The 22,541-nt window shown below is 41.9% G+C and overlaps 1 protein-coding gene and 1 long non-coding RNA gene across 2 annotated transcripts; one reads left to right on the forward strand and one right to left on the reverse strand.

The window, feature by feature from the left end:
* Nucleotides 1-1,437: 1,437 nt before the first annotated feature.
* On the forward strand, nt 1,438-14,238 carry LOC139202028 (uncharacterized). Its single transcript, XR_011584333.1, has 5 exons — nt 1,438-1,512; nt 8,330-11,517; nt 11,551-12,471; nt 13,323-13,385; nt 13,498-14,238. It is a non-coding gene; the product is annotated as an uncharacterized lncRNA (long non-coding RNA).
* A 2,995-nt stretch (nt 14,239-17,233) lies between these two features.
* Nucleotides 17,234-21,947, reverse strand: etfbkmt (electron transfer flavoprotein subunit beta lysine methyltransferase). The gene is made up of 3 exons (XM_070831258.1): nt 21,468-21,947; nt 21,262-21,392; nt 17,234-17,669 (listed from the first exon to the last, which is right to left on the reverse strand). Exons 1-3 carry the CDS (start codon nt 21,758-21,760, stop codon nt 17,320-17,322), a joined length of 774 nt encoding a protein of 257 aa, XP_070687359.1. The 5' UTR covers nt 21,761-21,947; the 3' UTR covers nt 17,234-17,319.
* Nucleotides 21,948-22,541: the final 594 nt, after the last annotated feature.

Consider the following 22,541-nt stretch of genomic DNA (forward strand, 5'->3'; position numbering starts at 1 on the left):
TGTTTACTTGGTGTTTGTGCCTGCTTTGTGAATGCTTATCTAAAGGAAATCAGACCCTGGAAAGCAGGAGTGACCTGACCTTTGCCCCCTTATCTGTACACATTGGGACGTGGATGTTCATGTTGCATTCCTTTACCTTTATACCAGATGTTGAGCTAGGTGGTCAAAAGGGAACTCAATAAACTCTATTCTGCTTATTTCCAGTGCCTTTTTTGTCCCTTCAGACTCAAGCAGAGAGTTTTAGGCATCACGTGGAGGAGGATGACTCCACATGATATCTGAGTAGTGATGTGTCGGTCGCGAACGATCCGGTTCTTAGAGCCAGCTCTTTGAAGTGAACGACGGGAGCCGGCTCCTGATTGGGAGCCGATCCGATCGGGAGCCGTCATCTTTTCTCTGTTAAAGCTGCACGTGATTGGTCAAGATGTGTGGTGGTGTCTGTATGTCCAAACTGAGCCGGGGGGGGGGACGACAGCGCAGTGAGCACACGATCTGGAGTGAGGGGGAGAGATGAGAGTGTGAGAGAGTATTGCTACATAGTCAGAGACTGCAGGCAGGACAGGTGAGAAACATGAGCGACAGAAAACGTAGTAAAATTTGGACACATTTTAATATAATTGATAGTTTGAGTGCAGAGTTAAAATTTCATATCAGGCTCCACAAACAACCTGCACAGACATGTGTGTACTGTTCACCCATCAATTCAGTTAGAGGAGGAAAGACAAGCAAGGGAACCTGCTGTTAATGAAGGTGCCAGTGTGTCTACTGCAACAGTTGCTGCTCCTACATTATCTACAGCATCATCCAGAACACCACAGCCACCAAGACCTACAGCCCTGCTCTATGAGCCAGTAAAACTAAATAATTTAAAATTAATAAAGCAATATAAATAATACATATTCTATATAATGTATGTGTGTATATATGTGTGTGTATATATATATATATATATATATATATATATATATATATACACACACACACACACACACACACACACACACACACATATATATATATATATATATATATATATATATATATATATATAATGTGTAGTAATTCATTTTACACATAATTTGGCAATAAATGTATTGAAGCAACAAAAAAATCTGAGGAGCCACTTGGGAGCCAAAAGAGCCGGCTCTCTAAAAAGAGCCGAAATTCCCATCACTATATCTGAGCTGCAAGGAGTGTGTGATTCAGAGGGGGTGTGAACTTACAACAGCCGCCACGCCCCTGTCCTGAGCAGTGCCGCTACTTCCCCCACACAGACGATACAAACTAAAGTAGGGGTGAGGGTGAGGGTGACAGGGCTCAGTGGTCGGAGCTGAGGAGGAGAGAGTGTCCGGGGACGAGCTGCCGAGCGCGGGGAATTTACAGCATTTGGCATGTTGAGCCAAAACAGCTAATATGGATCAATGAGCGTCAAAAAAAAAAAGACGTGTTTTTGTGCTTTAACTTGTGGATGTCAGGACCGAGCTGAAGCTGGGGACGTCGCCTGGAGTCGAGGTAAGTTAGCTAACATTAGCCAGCAGCTAAGTGTGGTTCATTGTTGACGGGCGAATGTGTGGCTAAGGCGTGGACAGCCACCACATGCTAATATCTATCGGCATGCGTGTGTGTGAAGAAAGTAACAATGCACGGAAGAGTTCTTGTGTGCCAGCGTGCTTGGCAAACACGAGTTAAGTTTGTCAGGAGATATGTTGCTAGTTCCAGCTGCGCTCTGCAGAAGACATGTGAGCACCGGATACGTTTTTATCAGTGCAACTTTATGTCGGGACGAATCACAGCTCGACTCTCTGAGGAGCAAGAATGAGACCATCGGTGACTGTGAGTCTGTTGATCTATATAAGGTGGCCAAAAAGGACCATGGCAGACCAGGTACTCCATCGTGTCTGCTATAGTTTCACTGTGTTCACGCTCCTCTCCTACAAGTCCTGCCTTTGTCTCCGTCGCTTCATCTGTCTCCCTCTGTGTCCACCAAGTGCACAATTAAACTATTCAGTGCTGTTAATAGTCGAACAGCATGGGTCCATGGCACATGGTTTAATGACAGAAAGCTGGAGGCAAAGGTGAGCTGTTGCCTCCTGAAGCTTTAAATTGATCCTTCCTTGTTTACCTCCATGCCTCCTTCTTCTGCTTTCTCCTTTTCCATCTGCCTGGCAGCAGCAAAGTGAACATGCCTTAAGGAGCAGCATTTGAGTTAATGTATGACTATAAGAAACTTCCATAGAAATACAGATATGGTGTCAGCTACTAATTTTAAAAAAATAAAAATGCTTGGAGTAGGAGCCAGAGCCTACACTACTCACAAAGAGTTAGGGATATTCGACTTTCAGGTGAAATATATGGAAAATGTAAAAAGTGAATGCTACAGTGATATTATATCATGAAAGTAGGGCATTTAAGTAGAAGCATGCAATGGTAATTTTATTCATCTTAAACAATTTATTGAAAGAAAATGTAACAACAGTGGTGGGTATACCACAACAAAAAATTTTCAGTGTCTCAATAAATTGGGATGTGGCCAAAGGACGTCCACTCCTCTCCTTTCTGTGACTCTTCCAGTCTCTGTATCACTGTTCCAACCTCCTGATGACACTCTGTGACCCTCTAAGCTCTGTGAACACCTCCGTCTGAGGACTTCCTGTTTGAAGCCTCCAGTGTTGAGGTGCTGCTGATCAATTGTTAGGTGTCGTCTTGGTCTCATGATGTCAGAATGTGAACAGCAGGATGAGGAGGACTGTTTAAATACCAATTCTAACTGAAGCAGGAAATGTATTGGTGGATTCATGGATCAAACCTGTTGTGAATTTTGCTGTTAAGCTTCTTGTTGGAGAACAGCAGCTTGTGCAAAAAGTACTGAAACACTGAACAGTTGGACATGTGCATTCAAAGGTTTAGAGAAGGTCACATTAAGTTCACCTGGAAAGGTTAGAATGCATTTTAGGTTCATCCTGAAATTTCACCTGAAAGCCAAATATCCCTAACTTTTTGTGAGTAGTGTATAATGGTGTGTTGTAGGGTAAAAAAACAATTTAAAAAACATGATTGAACATGGCCGGGCAGGTTGAGAGGAGTTTGGAGCTAATAGTTATAATAGTAGCTAACAGTGGGCAGCCAAATGATATCATAGGGCAGACCCAGCAGACTTTTGGTCATAAATGGAGAAGACACGCATTGTGTGAATGAAGAGCTGTTCAAGAACTGATCTTGTTCAGCTCTGGCTAAATTGTCGACAGTAAAACCTTTACTGCGCTGAATCCTGAATTCTCCTGGTGCTTTTAGAGAAACCTGACTTTCGATTTTTTTAAACTTTTTGAAAAATCTTGAAACAAATAAAGAAGAGTCTTAACTGTTAGGGACAGACAGGGAGGGGGAAGGGTGATGTGGTGTAAATTTTCAATGAGGCAAGTGTTGTGCTGAAGAAATCAACCTGCAAAATGCTAGATCAACATATTGATCTGTGTAGGGATGCTTTTCTGTGGTTTGTAGTAATGAAGAGAGGAGTCCACGATTCATTCAAGAAGTTTATGTAGGTTTACGAGCTCAGAGCAAAGCTTTCACATATATATAGGATTCCACAAGCAAGATCTGGTTTCAGGTATGTGAGGGGGTACCCCGAAGATGGACGTAACCTTTACATGAACTTACCATCGTCCAGACAAAGTGGAGTCATGAAGATAGAATGCTGACTTGAGGGGAACGTGCATGCTATCTAGGACACATGTCCCTACAGCATGTTACATGGAAAAGACATTCTAACAATCTGTTAATTGCGAAGTATCATAAGTGTTGTATTGAAGTAAAGTGTGATGTATTGTTAACCTTGCTAAGAAGTAGATTACAAGTAAGATAGCAATTACTCAGAAGTATGTTTTATGTACTCCACACTGCACCAACTGTAACCTTTGTGTGACCCTCACTACACTGCATGTATTCTTTGTGTAAAACCAAGTGCACTTACATTAAATATTATTATTCTTTTAAAAAGGCCGCAAGAAAGACTTAAAAAATAAGGGTGTAAAAAAATAAGAACAAGACCGGTTTAAAAGATATTGGTGTCATATGTGTACAACATAGTATTAATAAGAAGAACATGCCCAGGCATGCTCTGCAGATTGGAAAGCCCCAGAAAGCCCTCATCATGTGTGATGAGCAGGAATGAGAGATGAAAGATGAAAATACTAAGTTTGACCAATGAAACGATAATGGTGTATTATTGCAAACCAATGTGAATGGTTAGTTGATGGGGTGATGGGTGGGGAACAGGTGGAGCCTTTAGGGACTCCAGGGAATATAAGCAGGTGTACTGTCCAGTGGAGCTCAGAGCTCCCTGGCTGCATGTAATGTGCATATAGAGTGTTCTGTCTTTACTGCTGGCATTAAAGGTTCTGCTGCTCTGGACTCTGACTCCTGATGACCTCTTGAGCTCTACTGAGAAGTTATTTTTTTCCTGACTCCTGTAAGCTCAGTTTTTCTTTTTGGACTCAACTACGAAGCCTTTTTCCAACCTAATTGAATACTGCTAAACAACTCAGAATTTGGCCCCCTTGGCCTGGAACCTTGGTTCTGTGCCACAACAGTGAGGACTAGTTAAATGGTTGCTGAGATAAGATAAGTAGTTGTGAAGTGGAAGTCACAGTACTATCTGTAGAGATGCCTTTCTGTGGTTCTTCGAAATGAAGCGATGACACCAAGATGCATTCAAGAACTTGGCTTCCTCATATATAGGATTCTGCAAGTAACATCAGGTTTCATGTATGTGAGGGGGTACCCCAAAGATCGTCGTGACCTTTCCTTGGCCCAAAGAGTTGTCCAGACAAAGCGGAGCCAAGAAGATGAGATTGCTGAGTTAAGGATAACATACTGTAGAGATGCTCTTCTGTGGTTGTTCGTAATGAAGAGAGGACACCAAGATGCATTCAAGAAGTTTATGTAGTCTTACGTGCTCGGAGTCCAACAACACAGGCATAGATGAGAGACTGAAAGATACATAGTACATACAGCTTCCACATATACAGTGGGGCAAAAAAGTATTTAGTCAGCCACCAATTGTGCAAGTTCTCCCACTTAAAAAGATGAGAGAGGCCTGTAATTTTCATCATAGGTATACCTCAACTATGAGAGACAAAATGAGAAGAAAAAAAATTCCCGAAAATCACATTTTTAATTTTCTGATTTTTAAAGAAATTATTTGCAAATTATGGTGGAAAATAAGTATTTGGTCAACAACAAAAGTTCACCTCAATACTTTGTTATATACACTTTGTTGGCAATGACAGAGGTCAAACGTTTTCTGTAAGTCTTCACAAGGTTTTCACACACTGTTGCTGGTATTTTGGCCCATTCCTCCATGCAGATCTCCTCTAGAGCAGTGATGTTTTGGGGCTGTCGCTGGGCAACACGGACTTTCAACTTCCTCCAAAGATTTTCTATGGGGTCATGCTGAAAGACCCAGCCACGTTTCATCTTCAATGCCCTTGCTGATGGAAGGAGGTTTTCACTCAAAATCTCACGATACATGGCCCCATTCATTCTTTCCTTTACACGGATCAGTCATCCTGGTCCCTTTGCAGAAAAACAGCCCCAAAGCATGATGTTTCCACCCCCATGCTTCACAGTAGGTATGGTGTTCTTTGGATGCAACTCAGCATTCTTTCTCCTCCAAACACGACAAGTTGAGTTTTTACCAAAAAGTTCTATTTTGGTTTCATCTGACCATATGACATTCTCCCAATCCTCTTCTGGATCATCCAAATGCTCTCTAGCAAACTTCAGACGGGCCTGGACATGTACTAGCTTAAGCAGGGGGACACGTCTGGCACTGCAGGATTTGAGTCCCTGGCGGCGTAGTGTGTTACTGATGGTAGCCTTTGTTACTTTGGTCCCAGCTCTCTGCAGGTCATTCACTAGGTCCCCCTGTGTGGTTCTGGGATTTTTGCTCACCGTTCTTGTGATCATTTTGACCCCACGGGCTGAGATCTTGCGTGGAGCCCCAGATTGAGGGAGATTATCAGTGGTCTTGTATGTCTTCCATTTTCTAATAATTGCTCCCACAGTTGATTTCTTCACACCAAGCTGCTTACCTATTGCAGATTCAGTCTTCTCAGCCTGGTGCAGGTCTACAATTTTGTTTCTGGTGTCCTTTGACAGCTCTTTGGTCTTGGCCATAGTGGAGTTTGGAGTGTGACTGTTTGAGGTTGTGGACAGGTGTCTTTTATACTGATAACGAGTGGAGGACAGAGGAGCCTCTTAAAGAAGAAGTTACAGGTCTGTGAGAGCCAGAAATCTTGCTTGTTTGTAGGTGACCAAATACTTATTTTACCGAGGAATTTACCAATTAATTCATTAAAAATCCTACAATGTGATTTCCTGGATTATTTCCCCCCATTCTGTCTCTCATAGTTGAAGTGTACCTATGATGAAAATTACAGGCCTCTCTCATCTTTTTAAGTGGGAGAACTTGCACAATTGGTGGCTGACTAAATACTTTTTTGCCCCACTGTATGTGATTCTATAAGTAACATATGCTTTCAGTTATGTGAGGGGTACCCCAAAGATTGACTTGTCTATCTAACAGTGTTTTCAGCATAGCCACTAAGCGGTGCTAGGCTCACACTCCAGTGGGTGTGGATCAGCGTTGGGTGTTTGTCACCTTAATTTGCTTCCTCTGCTGCAGGCTCAGGAACTTTCCTGCAGTGTGAGTGGTCAGCAGCACTTGGAACGGGCCTAGCTATTTCTTATTGTGCCATGACTTCCTTCACCACTATGTAGTCGCCGGGTTTCAGGTCATGGAGTGGCTGTTGTGCTGGCTGCAGAAGGGCTGCTGTTACCTGCCCTCTTATCTCTATCAGTAGCATGTAGCAGGTATTTCTCTCCCAGACTACACTTCTCAGCCCTGATCTTTGTGTTGGGCGGCCTCTGTCGCTGAGTGACGTCACGTGAGGAACTGGTATCTTTATTAAGCACGGTTGGCTTGGTTAGTCCAGTCAGGGTGTTTTGGTGTCAGTCCTTGTGTGGCATTGTCCAGAAGGGTCCTGACTGCAGAGAATCTAGTGGAGCCCAGCCATTTCATCAGGAGGCGGTGCATCTCTTCTCTGGTGGGCAGAATGGTGCAGATGGTTTGGGCAGGTGTGTCATTGCCTCATCCATGTCTTTTGCAGTCCATGGTCTATGGACTAGGGCTTCTCCCTCGTAGCCTTGGACCTGGATCATTGGCATCTGGAAAGCTTGTGATATAATTTTCAATGAGACAAGTGTTGTGCTGAAGAAATTAAATTGCAAATTGCTAGATATTGATTATGAAGTATTATACTGAAGTTGATTGTGATATGTTATTGACTATGATATGTTATGAAGCAGAGTAGGAAAAGTGTGACAGTAATCATTCAGAGCATGTCTTATGTAATTCTCATTGCGCCATCTGTAACCTTTGTAACCCCCACTGCACCACGTATAACTCTTGTGTAATCACACGTGCATTTACATTAAATCTTATTATTTTTTAAAAAAGGCCACAAGAGAAACTTGAGAAATAAGGGTGTAAAAAAAACTTTAACTTAATTAAAAATAAAGAACAGGATGAATTTGGAAGATAATGGTGTCAGATGAATATAGCACAGAATGAATGAAAAAGGACGTGCTCGGGAAAAACCAAGCATGCCAAAATGGTTGATTTTCTGATTGTGTGGGCTTCGGATAGTGCGAAATGTTCAGTTGTGCTCGAGTCAACATGGTTTATATTGCACAATGATTTGTGGTAAACTGAAAATACCACTCTGCTTTTGTTTAAGTGCGGTGATAGTGTAAATTCCCCGCAAATTTTTCTGTTTTAAAATAATGTATGAAAAATGTATAAATGACATAAATTTTATCTTTTTTTATATTTTTTTTCTTATGTTGATTCAGTAATGTATTCACAACTACCGAACTACTACAAACTATAGGATTTTTTTTGGAGCTCTCTCAAATTGCCATTCAGTATACCAGTCTCGAATAAAAAACTCAAATTCGGATGCCACTGAATGTCATTAGTTCATTGAACATTGGTGTTTAACTGAAGTGAAACTTCTTGAAATGTGAAATGAAATATGATGTCTAATAGAGAAAAGTCAAAATGTCACATCCAGGGAAGAGAAGTTAGCCAGGACAAGAGTAAGAGTTTGTTGTGATACAATAACGACAGAGAAAAAAAACCCAAATTGAGCATTAATAATGAAAGATTGTGCTCTCGTGTTAAACACGAAGAGAAGCTTGTATATGTCTTCTATTTGTTCATAGTAAAAACATTTTATGACTTAATATTTTTGAATTTATCTTCCAGGAAAGCTACTTCTTCGACCTACCAGAGGGCTCAACAGAGGACAAAAATGTATTCTTGTGCATGGATAAATGGACAATATCAGGAGGTTGGACCACCCTCACAAGCTGCTACTCAGCTTTGCAATGGCGCAAGGAGGAATCAGCAGGCGGGCACAGGGAATAGTTGTCAGTACAGGACAGTGAATGCAGCAGCCCGCCTACCACAAAATGTGCATTTCAACTTTCACCATGGTGCTTTGTCTAACAGACAGGGACCAAATGCTCAGACCTCAGCTGTTCCTCATCAGGCAGTTTCTTCTCAGCATCCAGCTGAAGGGGAAACAAACAGATATATGGAAATGCAATTTCGCGTGCAAAATGGAAGGGTTCAGAATAGCTTGCTTGAAAATGTAAACGGACAGCAGACTACGCCTGTTTCAGCATTCACTACAAGAGCTACCTCGCTTCCACATGAACAGGCGGTTTACACGAGCACATTAATGCCGGTCACTGGACACAACAGACAGACTGCTCATAAACCGCATCATCAACAAAACGGCTTCCACGGCTTCGTGGCTTCCATCCATCCAAGTTATAATAATGTCTCTCAGTTTTCCAGAAAGTACAGCATTGCAACAAACTCGTCATCAAGTGAACATATTGTGCAGCAATACCCAACTCAGCTCAACTTAACAAACAACAATCAGGTAGAGGCCACCTCCTCTGCCAACTCAAAGTCATATAAGGGACATAAAACCAGCCATTTATCATCTCCCGCTGAAATAAATGGGAATGTCCTCCACAGCCAGATTATTTCAGACATTGTTGACCATCTACACAATTCATACCCTTCTGTTCCAGATACTCCTCCTCCACCATATCCTAGTCAGCATTATAGAGGGAAGCAGTTTGTCAAGTCTAATAAAAAATTGCAACCTGTGACACAGAAGGTCGCTGAAAATTTTAGCTCAAATGCCTCTCAGTACTACTTACTGCCCAATTCTGGACAGTCTTTGCCTCAAACCACCCATGGTGTTATGTCAAGAACACAGCACAGCGTAGACGTGCCAGCCCAGCAGAGTATTGCACCAAATTCATTATATGCCATTACAATAGGAGATGGAGTTGGAAATGGAGGTTTTGCAGCCAATGCATCTTGTCCTAAAATTAACATGGTCTGGAAAGCGAATCAAGTTGGATCTTTAAGTGATGCATCTCAACTGATGAAATTGCCAGAGAGCACTTTACCGCAGAGAAGTGAGACCATATCATCTGCAGCAAACAGTCGTGAGATGTGTGAAGCTCTTGGAATGCATCCATCAGCCAAGGAAAGTGACGCTTCCATTCTCTCATCTCCTGGTCGCTCCGGCATGAGAGCTGTTGCTGTGGTGCAACCATTGTCTCAGGAAAATTACCAGGATGCCAGCAATCTCACTTCTTCTAAGACTGTCAGTCAATCAAGTGAACGCACCAAAACAGATGAATTTTTAACCAATTGTCTGAAGTTAGGTAGTTCACCTACTATGGCAAAAAACAAAGAGGCTTCATATTTGAAAGAAGCATCTCATCTTTACACAGACAATGCAAACCACATGACGTCCAACAAATCAATCAGGCATTCAACAACGTCCATTGACTGCTTCATGTCATCTTCAGATTCAGCCAGGCCTCAAGAAAAACAGTTATGTGCAGATGACACAGGACCTGAAATGGTTACCGCCATGCATGTAGACCAGCGTGTTGCACCAACAGCTCAACAGTCAGTAACCTCTGGAGTGCCGGCGAGCCCACGCGGTGATGAGAAGAAAAGTGAGATGCCCACAGAGGCCAAGATTTTTGAGCTTTCTTCAGTCCCAACAATTCCACTGACAACTACAGTTTTAACTAAACTGATGCTAGATATGGAAAAAGCAGCTGAGATAAAACATTCTACAAATATTGATCCTCCAAAAACACCATTAGACATGTTTTGGGGTGGCAGCTGTAAAACGTTGGCAAATGTCCTAAAGACAGGCTGGTACAAGGATTTAATCACTGATGTCAACAATTTTTGCAAAAAACAAGTAACACAAGACTCTGTCATAATGTCACATGTAAAGGGCAGCGTTATGAAACAACTCAAATCCTGCTATGTCCTTAAAGACGATGATGTTTATTCAGAACTGCCCTACAAATCCCCATGGTTGAATGTCAACAAGCAGCTAGATGACATTGATAAAGAGTTTGGCTACCCATGGTTTCTGAAGTATCGCCTTAACACGAGTTGCAGCCAATCGGATCATGCCAAGACAGACAACAGCATTTGTGTACAAATTGTTACAGACGTGCCGAACATGGTCTTGTCGCAAACAGATGTTAGGACAGTTGACTCAGGTGAAGAAATACAAGAGTCCACTGTTGAGGCCACATCAACAGAAACAGCCTCACCTAATAACACAGAAAGTGTTGATCCCAGTGACCCATACTCACTTGAAATCAAAGTTATGTCCCAAGAAGAGGCGAGCATTATCTTTGAGCAAATACAAAGCAAGATGTCACAAAGTATGGACATGGACAGTCAGCCAGAGAGCGTCATGGATATCTCTGCTGAGGTATCTGATGCCATAAATATCACATCGAATGACCCAAAACCAGGCAACATGCCGGCCTGTCCAATAGAACAGGCTTGTTGTATTGCAAGGTGGATGGAAACAATTTTTGGGTCAAACACGTCTTCTTCAAGTACATGCCAGTGCAAGAACAAGCAAAGTGATAAAGATTGCACTGACAAGAGCCCTGATGAGGAGGAGATGGCAGAAGAACAGGAAGACAAACTGTGGGCAAAGGGGTCTGACAGCAAATTCCACTCTGCCATGGAAGGAGAGGGTCAAGCGAAGGACATGGAGGATGTTGACAATCCAGTTATAATACATAGTTGGTCAGCGCTATGCAATGAGCTTGGTCAATCCATTGCCTTAACTGAAGAGGCCAACAAATCTCACTCCTATTCTGATGAAGACACAAAGGACATTTCTCACATAAGTATAAACACTAGCCAATCAAGCATAATACTCATAAGTGAAAGCGAAGATCTTTCCAACAGTGGTACTGAAATTCAGTCAGACCCTGAGGTGGATTGTGTTCAAGATCAGCTGAAATCTACAGGAAGTACTCAGCCATGTACTTCAGTCAGTAGTGACAAAGAGCATGAAAACATTCCCAGCTGTGAAAGTGAAGATGCCAGCCAGATGTCAGGCAGCGAAGAGACTTCTGGACAAGCTCAGCTGCCATCCACAGATGGTGCAGAGTCATCACTGGAAACCAAAGGAGAAACTCAAATTAGTGAGACGGCTGCCCTCCAGACAACTTTCCACCTCAGCGGTAAATGTGAAACTGTTTCGAAAACTTTCAGAAACATGAAACCGAATCGGAAGAGGCCAAGCAGCCATGATAAACTCAACTCAACCTTCCTAAAGAGGTCAAAGAAATGTAAAGCCCCTGCTGATGTGGATCCACAGGCATCGCTTGAGGGAGTTTCAAAATGTAGGAAGGTTTTAGTTGATGTGACTGACTGTGAATCTTTAGCCTCAAGCAGGAGAACTGTAAAACTGGCACTGTTTGGCTCAGCACAAAACAAGGTCATTTCAAGTGGCAGCAGAAAGAAATACAGTCCGTCTACAGTGACTGCATCATCTGATCTAGTACAAAGACCCCCAGAAATTCTCTCTGTGACTCTCAGTCCCCTGAAGACAAAGTCCAGTGAAACTGACCACACAGGAGAAGATTCGCTCAAAGGACGGCTTTATGAAAAATGGAGGAGAAGTTTTCCACCAACTAAAAGAAGGCGCAGAAGAACACAGAAATTTACTTTTGCTCCTTTATCGGGGGGGAATCTCAAGGAAGCTGAAGTGGCCCCGCCCCTCCATGCCAATAAGCTGCCAGTTCCCTTTGAAATGAGGATCGGGAATCGAAATGTAAAGCGCTGCCTGAGTCTAAAGAGGAGGAGGTCCCTCTGTAACGGACTAAAACGTGGAGACGAGAAGATGAAAAAGAATGCGGTCGCGATCAAAAAGCCGGCTGATCAAGAGAGAAGTGACAATGTCCTGAGGTTCAGTGTGCTGCCAAATACCTTCAGCTTCAAAGAGGGGTCCAAATCGGGAGAAGAAAGAAATGATCCAGGTCCCAGTAAGTCATTATATCGAGATGAATGTACAGTGATTTTAGATTTGCACTCCCAAAAAGTTGGGGAATTTATGAGAGGCAGATTAAAACAGATGCCCTTTATTGTGTAAATCTGACATATAGCTAAGTTACGTAACTCTGTCAACATACAACTGTCTAGTCTCTATTGATATACTGTGTTGACCTTTGTCAAAATAATTGATAGATTGAACTTTTATTGAAGTTGTTTAAAAAAAGTTGAGAGCAATGATCTAGTTTGTTTGATGTTTAAATAGTGTGTTCTTTGTACAGAAATGATTTTGTCCTGAGCTTTCTGATCCATCTATGCAGCCGATCTGTGTGTATAAGATGTAACCTAAAAACCTGTATTTGAGGTGTGCCGGTGTTTGATCTCAGCCTCTTCGCAATGGGCCAGGAAAAAGTCTGGGTTCTGCTCCAACACTAGTGTTGCTTCTTTCAAAATATCTTGTAGTAAGGAAAATACACAAGGAAGACTTCTGGAGATAGAAGGAATCGGATGCCAAAGAATGAATTGTGTTCTTTCAGACGTCAATACCAACAACCTTGAGTCTACCCCGGGATTAGACTGACTGATTTTTGTCTTTACTTCTCTCTATTTCATACCTAGGGAACTCGAGAAGTCTCCACCTTATTTGTTTAAACCATTCCTTTTAAGGACTCCTCCTACGAGTGAATTTTCCTGGCAGGTTTTGGTAGTAGCTGGGCACATGAGTCATGCAGAAACCATGCGATGAGCTCATTTTGTTTCTGACTCTAAAATGATGTTTCTATTATGTTTGGGATGACTTCTTTTTTTTCCCCACCTGAGCCTGATTTTTGTTTTATTTTTCCAGAAAAACCTGACCCTGGTGAGGGACAGGGCCCAAGCTCCAACAAACCTGTCATGAGGGAAAAGGGTAGCAAACGTAACTAGAACATACATAATTCATTCATATCTATATTTTTTGTTGGTATTTAGGCAGTGGCCACATGTTTTTCCTTAATTAATATAAATGAACTGTCCCGCAGGTACATGGTATCCAAATCCCCAAAAGAAGTATTGTCCTCTGCGGTCGCCCCCCGTCCCCAAGACCTCCAACCTCTTCTTCACATTTCAGAAGAAGTACATGGACATGAAGAAGCCACCTGTGGATGAATAAGGAGCAGGAGTTTTGCTGTCATCAGAGACATCAGTTTTTAAATCCAATATTATTTTCAGAAATTTGCATCTAAAACCGTTACAGCAATGATGGTTTTTGTGTTTTTTGTACTGGATTTTCAGGGAGTAAAATTAAACTTGTGCTTGTTTTGAATATATTTGCTCTTAGCATTCAAACAAGTTGCCACTATACTATATATGAGTCACGTGTTCTCGTCAGTTTGCACATATAGATCGGTGACTGTTTACATGACCGTAAAAGGTAATTCCCTTCATGTACAAAATTTCATGTCAGTGTTTTATGCAGAAACTGTGTTTTTTTTATTTGAATGTTCAAATGTTTGAAGTTTATCTGTCCATCTCTACTACATATGGATGATTTCAGAAGTTTATACATTTGTTTTATGCAATATTTGCATGTCAATCATATATTTTTTATAAGAAATGCATATATTTTTTTATGTACAATACAATGCTCAATGTTGTACTGAATAGGCTAGTGTGACCTACGTTACGTGTATGGGAGCAGGAAACGCCCCAGCACTGTTCAGCACAAGTTGTCTTCCTTGTTTCACTTCAGTGTTTCTAACTTTTTTAAAATAAAATGACTCCGTCTGCAGTTGTTGTATGGTGCTATTGATAGAGAACAGGAATGGGTAGAATCTGATCAGATCAAGAGGCTTCTTCAGTTCAGAACTGAATCTTCACAGAAATACAGAGTAAAGCTTCCACATATATAGGATTTTTTTAAAGTAATATCTGGTTTCAGGTATGTGAGGGGGTATCCCACAGCGGGACTTGATCTTTCCATGGACCGAACAGTTGTTCAGACAAAGTGGAGTCGAGAAGATAGATCGCTGACTTAAGGATAACATGCATGACCTCTGGAATTCCAACAGGGTTCGAATTAAGCAGGCTGCTCAGCTCTGATTTGTAGGGGTCAGAGCTCCCAAGAAAGCAGTCAAATCGTATATCTGTCTATAAGTCACCTCAATGAAAATTTGACAATTTTACTTCATTTCAAAAGTTGAGTTTTTGAGTTTGTCCAAATTAGAACTTTCCCTTTTGTTAACTTGGAGTGACTTATTATTTTACATCATCACACGCTCTCATTTTTGTGTGAGCAGCTCATCTCTGTTGGCTTTGTTTCCACTTGTGCTGCCTTTGAAGGACTGCCCAGTCTGAGTCCTCCTGAGTCTTTCTAACCACAACAGCTTTTAATATGTTGCCAGCAGCAACAACTAGAGGAGGCCATGTAGTGTTTATTGTGACACACAATTACACAATCCCACCTAAATAACTTTCTGCTTTCAACAAACCACAAGCTACATAACCATCCATAAAGTGGAAATATTTGGAATTTACTGTAATTTCTCTTCTGTGGCTTATTTTTCTATTTTCAGCTGAATCAGGATAAAACTTTCAAGAACAAAGGTAAAGGGAGAATTTAGACAGCAGTAAGACAGCTGGTCCCTCGACTGGCATGACTCCTTTTTTGACTCAAACAGAACCAAATAGAGTTTTTGATCACCTGTTGAGGAGGGCCGGGGGCTGGGGGTTTCCTGCCTCTACAAAACACGGGGGAAAATCTGAAATGAGAACTCTGCTTTCATCATTGGACACAAAAAACGACTGATTGAGTTCAACTGGTGACTTTAACGTGGGTCAGAAGTGAAGTAAATGCTATGTGAGCACAGTGCAGGTGATTTAGAGGAACACCTCAGATACTGATGATGTGCAGATGATGAAAGGAAACGACTTGTTGCATAAAAATAGGTTTATTACAAAAAGATCAGTTGTCTAACAGGCGCCATGGTTGCCTGGAAAGACATAATGCTAATTCTATTTCTCGTACAGACAGCGTAACCTTTTTATACCGTTAAGAAAGCTTATGTCTCTTGGGAATTCGTCCAACAGCAACATGCCCTTATATGTTAACACATACCTCCTATCTGGCTCTCTTACATAAACATCCACAGAGAGGACACACACATATATCATATCAGATACCACGACACACACACACACAACCCTAACTCTTTTAGAAATCTTAAAATGATATGAGTGGTAGACCTCACATCGATTAACCTCAGTGCAGCAGTTTTAAATTAAATCTTTGATACTGGAACCTTTGGTGATAGTCCCATGATTTCTATATGACACATACAGACCACAGCGTTTCAAGTCATTTATGATCTGCCTTGCTGGACATCACAGGGAGTGCATATTAATCAGAAATCCCCCTTTAAGCTTAGCTGGATGGATTTGCTGAAGGGCTCCACTCCTCTGGTAAAGCCCGTTCTCAGGCTCAGCTCAAATATTGACCTGCTGTCAGAACACTCGCCTGCCACCCCTAAATCTAAATCGATCGCCATGGACGCCTTTAAATCTGAATAATCTCAGACTTTTCAATGAGGCTCTCAGGAATTATCTGCCAACCAACACATGCACAGACTAATGCCTCTGTCAGTCTCCAGTGTCATAGCTGAGTAACACCATCAACCATTAAGTCAGTTTTGGTTATGGAAAGTCATGAAAAATTGATGACATTTGATATTACTTCCACAGTGGGAACACAAACATTGTGACTTTCAGAAAAGTCTCCTCATTTTGTTTAAACAACAGTTCTCTCAAGATGATTACTCGCTGCAGGTTTCCCGCTGTGCTATTTATCACCACATTACTGCTCCTTCTTCAAGATGACTCTACGGCCTCTGTGGTTTCAGTTCTGCTTACAGCACTCAGCACTTCTTCAAATCTTACACATATGTTATAATAAAAAATGACATTTTTTGTGAGTATCACATATACTGGAGCCCCAAATCACGTATTTCTGTTTTTCATATGGAAAGTTTTGGGGCTCCATGTTGGCTTCTAATACCTACACTCCCCTCCAAAAGTATTGGTGAGGCCAATTCCTTTATTTTCACTGTAGACTGAAAACATTTGGGTTTGACATCAAAAGATGAATATGAGACAAGAGATCAACAGTTCAGCTTTTATTTCCAGGTATTTACATCTGGATCTGATACACAACTTAGAAGATACCCACCCATTTTCCATGTGAGCAAAAGTATTGGAACATGTGACTGACAGGTGTGTTTTGTTGCCCTGGTGTGTCCTATTACATTGATTATTCAAACAATAAATAGCGCTGAATGTCTACGTTCAGTTTCAGATTAGGGTTTTGCCTGTGCAGACTGCATTTATAGTTAGAGGTGTAACCAACATGAAAACCAGAGAGCTGTCCATGGGTGAAAAACAACCCAATGGGTGGGTTCACATAAAAGGTGCTATCTTCTAAGTTGTGTATCAGATCCAGATGTAAATACCTGGAAATAAAAGCTAAAAAGTTGATCTCTTGTCTCATATTCATCTTTTGATGTCAAACCCAAATGTTTTCAGTCTACAGCGAAAATAAAGGAATTGGCTTCACTGTTCCAATACTTTTGGAGGGGAGTGTACACTTTCACTTGCTTTTTTTAAATTAGAGATGTGGGGCTTAGTGGGCTTTTTGCATGATTGTAATAATCATTATTTGGGGTTCACTGTGAAAATCAAAAAGAAAAAAATTCAAAATAGAGACAATGTTTTATTCTGTAAGATTTTTTTTAAATACCAACAAAGTAATCACATAACACACAGAACATGTGACATTTTAATTCCAAAGCTAAGAAGATCCTCTCCTGTCCTCAGGTTTCAGGGTGATAGCACCAAACACTGCTGCTGGTCAGACCATAGTTCTCCTCTCTGACAGACTCAGGCAGCTCAAACTGAGCCTGCTGACGCAGGCGTCGTCGGATGCTGTGTTCCTCAAACTGGGCTCTTCCGGGATCTCCGATCAGGACTTTGGTGCCGTTGGTTATGATGTAGTGGTCCAGCCAGCTGTGCAGGCTGGTGGCAAGGGCCTCATCATAGAACATGTCGCCCAGGAGGATGAGGTCGAAGGCCTCGGGTTGTGAACCAATCATGTTGTTACTGAGACAAACGGGCGCTTCCAGGCCATTCAGCTCTGAGTTCATGTGTGTCGCAACGGCTGCAACTGTAACACAAACAGGAATATTTACTCTCCCTTCAGTGCATTTTATTAACAATTGCAACTTTCTCAGGAAACTGCAGACATCCTTTTAGGGCAGATGGAATTTGCCTCAACAAGTCGAGATTTAAATTGTTCACTTCCAACCTATTTTACTTCTTGCATCACCCATCTGCACTTCTGCCAAGGACAAGAGACAAACCAAAACAAAGACAAGACAGAAGCCAGCTCTACCCACGCCTAGAGAGAGTTTACTACATGAGGGGAGGGGCAAGACAGAGAGTCTAAACACCACATGCTAATTACTTTCTGTGAGGATTCACCTTCTTCAGCCCCCCCTCACCCCATCCAGGTCACCCTCCTCTTGTAGGGTTAAGTTTCTGATAGGAAATGATTGTTGTACACACCCATACTCTGATACATGCTGTCAAGTAAAGTTGAATCCCCTCACTGCCCAGAACTGTTCTTGAGACTTTTAGGTCTCTGTGGACTGAGTGATTCATGATAACAGCAATGTGTGATGTCACAATCTAGGATGAAGTGAGTAAAAGCAGAATGCATGAAGTACAAATGACTGATTTGTCATGTTATAAAGGATCAAATTAATAAGTGATTTATAAGAGATGAAGTATTTTACAAATGTGATGATTAATAATCATGAAATAAGTAAAAGTTAATACTAAAATGAGCAAAGAAATGTACTGATGATTTGTGTAATGGAAATGTTTTAGATCATTGTATGATTTGACAGTAGCGAGGTAAAGGGAGGACAAAGTGTTATAATACTGAATCAGGAAGTGTATGTGACACGAGGATGATTAAGCATAATCAGCAACGGAGGTGTTATATGACGCCCCAAACTGATGCCTCTGGGGAAGGGAGATTTTGGGGAACTCCACAATCAAGTTCCCCTTATTTAACAGTAACTTATGGGAAACACCTTGAACCTGAGACCGCACCTTATAAGGACAATAACTTAATAACTCTTGGTCAGTCTTACGTGGATTCCTGGTGCTAAGACCTTCGAGGGACTTCAGCGGACTCAGAAATCATCTATTCAAGAAGTGAGAATTGAGCAACCTTAACACCACAGAAAAGGGGATGCCTTCCGGCCGAGACTGAGACAGGCTCCGGCATCGGACAAGGGACTGACCACTTCGCTTTGGCCGGGGAGTTTTCAACTCACAGAGACTCTTTTGCTCAACCTGCAGCAAAGGAAGGATGGGTGAAAACACCATTCTTTGGACAAAGTTGGACATTTCATTCTGACATCCAGGGCACTGCAGGGAAGGAACGATCCACAGCCTAGGGATTTCCCTATTCTCCTTCCCCAGATTAAAGAACAACCAACAAGTCTGCATCAGTCAAGATCAGTTAAATTAACCTTTAGATTAATGATTTTAGTACTGAATCAATTAGAAATCAACATATGGTTGTTAATTAATTTAAAGCTGTACGCCTTTCCCTGCTATATTTTGCAATAAAGTTAGAATACCTGCATTTAAAGAGAAATTGTGGACATTGAGCTTTTTAAATCTTCTTAGGATATAAAGTAAAGGTTACTGGGGATTATTAAAGGAATTCTGATTCAGATTCTGATATTGTTCTAACGTCAGTAGACTCATAATAGGTATCCCTAGTCTCAGCAAAGCAACAGGCCCTTTACCGTTAACGGGCGTGGCTGGTGCGTGGTATTCGGCACGTAGGCTATTCTGCCGGGTGCTCCACCAGTGGAAGTAGGGCAGACGTTCGGAGGAAGGTAGTGAGATAAGCTAGGCGAGTCTCCTTGCAACAGCTTAAAGAGCCAATAGGTGAGACACTAAGCAGGTGAACCCTGTTAGTGCACTGAGGCTCGGCCCCTTGTAATGGAGAGCTGTTTGTCACCTGCCGAGAGGTGGTAACAGACGCGGATCTGACAATGCGCATGACAATGTCACAACACTCTCACCTCCTGGAGTTCCCCAGATGAAAGAGCTGGTCGCTACTGGGACCAAACTTACCCCTGGTCCCTTCCCCCACCCCCACTGCCATTACATGTCCCCTAAACCCCCCTCAACGTCCACCTCCACCGCTGGCTTTAGTGGCAATTTGACAAAGAAGTCTCAGTGAGGAGTGTAGTATCTGATGGGTGCATTTAAGAGTGGTATTTATGACTGTGTCCATTTGGTGTTTATGACTGTGCCTGTTGGTGTCTGTCTATCTAAAGGAAGCATGAACTCGACAGGAGTGATTGATTTTTACCTCCTTATTTGGGTACAGATGGTTGTAAGTATTTTTGGTACATTCCTGTACATTTTTAACAAAGACATCAGCTGTCGAGCTAGGAAGTCAAGAAGAGTAGAAAAGATGACCAGAGAATGGGCTCAGGAGGAGACGAGGACAGAGGCAGCAGATTTGGCCGGGGGTTACGCTGTCTGTTCCTACAATTGGCTTAGCGTCTCCTTTCATCAACTGCACATCATCGGCATCAGAGAAGATACAACAGGAGTTACTGTGCACAAAGCACAAATGGAAGGCTTTCCTTTGATTTTCCACAACACTTTAAAATTAAACTTCAATTCCAATTCCTGATCAGTTCCGGGGCTTTTATACTTTAACACTGCATCATCTACCCGGCGTGTGTGTGCATTGCATTGGGTGTGTATTGTATTGCATATCCTGTCATTCCAATTTGTGTGTGTGTGTGTGTGTGTGTGTGTGTGAAGTATTCTGGTGAATTGTGTGTATGCCATCATGTTGCAATTCTGTCTGTGCGGTGTGTGTGTGTGTGTGTGCTATGATCTATGATCATCTCCTACAACAATGGTCGACCGGACTTCATCACAAAACAGCACGTTGCTGGAAAAGCCTGTGAATTATTCGTTGAGGCTTTCTTTTCTACACCTGCCCTCACTTGGGTCTTGTCGATAATTTCAGTTCTAATACTACAACTGTTATTAATGCCACCACCCACACAAAGGTAAAGGTGGTTCTCACCATGTGGAAATGCAACACTGGTAAGAACGGGGTAAAAGAGGCAGTGGAACAGCTGAACGTAGGTGGTGAAAGACAAATCCCCAGGTGCATTATAGCATCTATAAAGAGAGCTGATGCATTTGGAATTTTGAACGGAGAAATGCAATGCAGTCTCTCTCTATTACTTTGACACATTGTAATGATTGAACTTGGCTGTATTACTTTAAAGGTGTCACAAAATGAGGGCAGAATGTCAGTTTAGCTTTATTTATTTTATTTGCTCCATATCTAACACAAAAGATAGTTTTTATTCCAGACAAGCATTTGATATTTGCACTAATGCAAGTAACATTATGTAAACCGCAAATTACACTAATGTAGAATAACAGAAACTGAAACTCTGCTGTAAAAACTCAACCAAAGCAATCGTATAATAGTGTCACAGATTATGACTTTGGTGGTAAGAGGGGCCAAACATTTTTTCACTTCAAGGCCACATAATAGTGGAGTGGAGATTTGGGTCTGTATTTATCTTAATGTCTCATTTCGCCGGTTTGATGGGAGGAAGAGTGTTGAAAATCTGACTTCAGGGAGCAAAATGATATGAGAAAAATTAACACAATAGATAAACATGGATGCATACCAGTGTCAATGTCATTGGCAACAACATGAGCAGCACCGCATAGTTTCGCAGCGATGGCCGAGGCTCCACAGCCGCTCCCCAGATCCAGAACCGTCCTGCCCCGACACAGTCCGGGATTATCCAGGAGGTACCTGCACACAGGTGAGGCACCGAGCTCAGACTCTCACACACATTGAACAGTGTCAGGCTGTTTATCGTGAGGCTACCTTGACAGTGCCTGTCCTCCTGGCCAGTAAATGGCCCAGTAGGGATCAGCAAAAGGCCACAGCTCTGGTCTCTCTCTCCAAAATCTGCACTTTGGGGTGAAAAGTCTCAGTTGGAGCTCTGGAGTCAGACTCTGCTCTCCGACTATCTCTGTGTTTTCTGAGATAAATCTCCGGATGAACTCATCTGACTGGCATCTTTCTGACAAACATCTATATATCCGTGTCCCTTTAAATAATCTGGAGAATATCCTAACATAACGCGTGCATTTTGGGGGCGTTAAAAGTCCCAACATGATAAATGAAAGTTACTGCAAAAACTTTAGCTGCTTTAGCTAGCTGGCGCTCACGCTAGTCGAGTTAGCCGCATCTGGAGCTGCTTCTGATGTTTCTCGCTGCAGCTATTAATCGTGTCATTATACCAGGAAAGAGCGAAACATCTAACTATCACGATATTGACAGGAAATATAACAGGATAGAGAACAGGCGTGTAAAATCTACAATCGGGAACACCCGTGGTTGTTTTCCACCCGAACTCAAAATAGTGGCGGACTAAAGTTCCGTCGACCTCCTGAAAACGGGACACACAATCTTCGTTCCGCTCAAAAACGTTCCTGCACTGTTTCTGTTGAATTTTGACCCAATGACTGTTTTCTGATTACTATGTATTATTGAAAAAATTCACATCAGTTTCAACATACATTTTCAATATAGACATTAACAAGAGATATGAATATGAATATGTACATTGAGCTACCTACCTGCTAAATGGAAAACTATTCTTTATTTAAGATAACCATGTCAATTAAAAGCGATTAACATTATTACACATGTTGTGACTCCTCAAGTACCGATGATGTGCAGATGATGAAAGGAAATGTCCACTGACAATGATTTGTTGCATAAAAATAGGTTTATTACAAAAAAGATCAGTCGTCTAACAGGCACCATGGAAGCCTGGGAAGACGCTAAGACAATTCTAGGTACAGACAGCGTAACCCTCAGCCAAATCTGCCGTCTCTGTCCTCGTCTTCCCTGAACCAATTCGCAAGGAATACAACATAATCATCCCCATCT

This window comes from Pempheris klunzingeri, chromosome 5 (assembly GCF_042242105.1).
Source record: "Pempheris klunzingeri isolate RE-2024b chromosome 5, fPemKlu1.hap1, whole genome shotgun sequence".
NCBI lineage: Eukaryota > Metazoa > Chordata > Actinopteri > Acropomatiformes > Pempheridae > Pempheris > Pempheris klunzingeri.

Excerpts from the sequence above, each read along its gene's own strand:
- etfbkmt (XM_070831258.1), bottom strand. The coding sequence starts at position 21,760 with ATGTTGGGACTTTTAACGCCCCCAAAATGCACGCGTTATGTTAGGATA. Across the intron at positions 21,393-21,467 it reads GGAGGACAGGCACTGTCAAG|GTACCTCCTGGATAATCCCG; the intron begins GTAGCCTCACGA and ends ACCTGTGTGCAG. Across the intron at positions 17,670-21,261 it reads TGCCAATGACATTGACACTG|TTGCAGCCGTTGCGACACAC; the intron begins GTATGCATCCAT and ends TTTGTGTTACAG.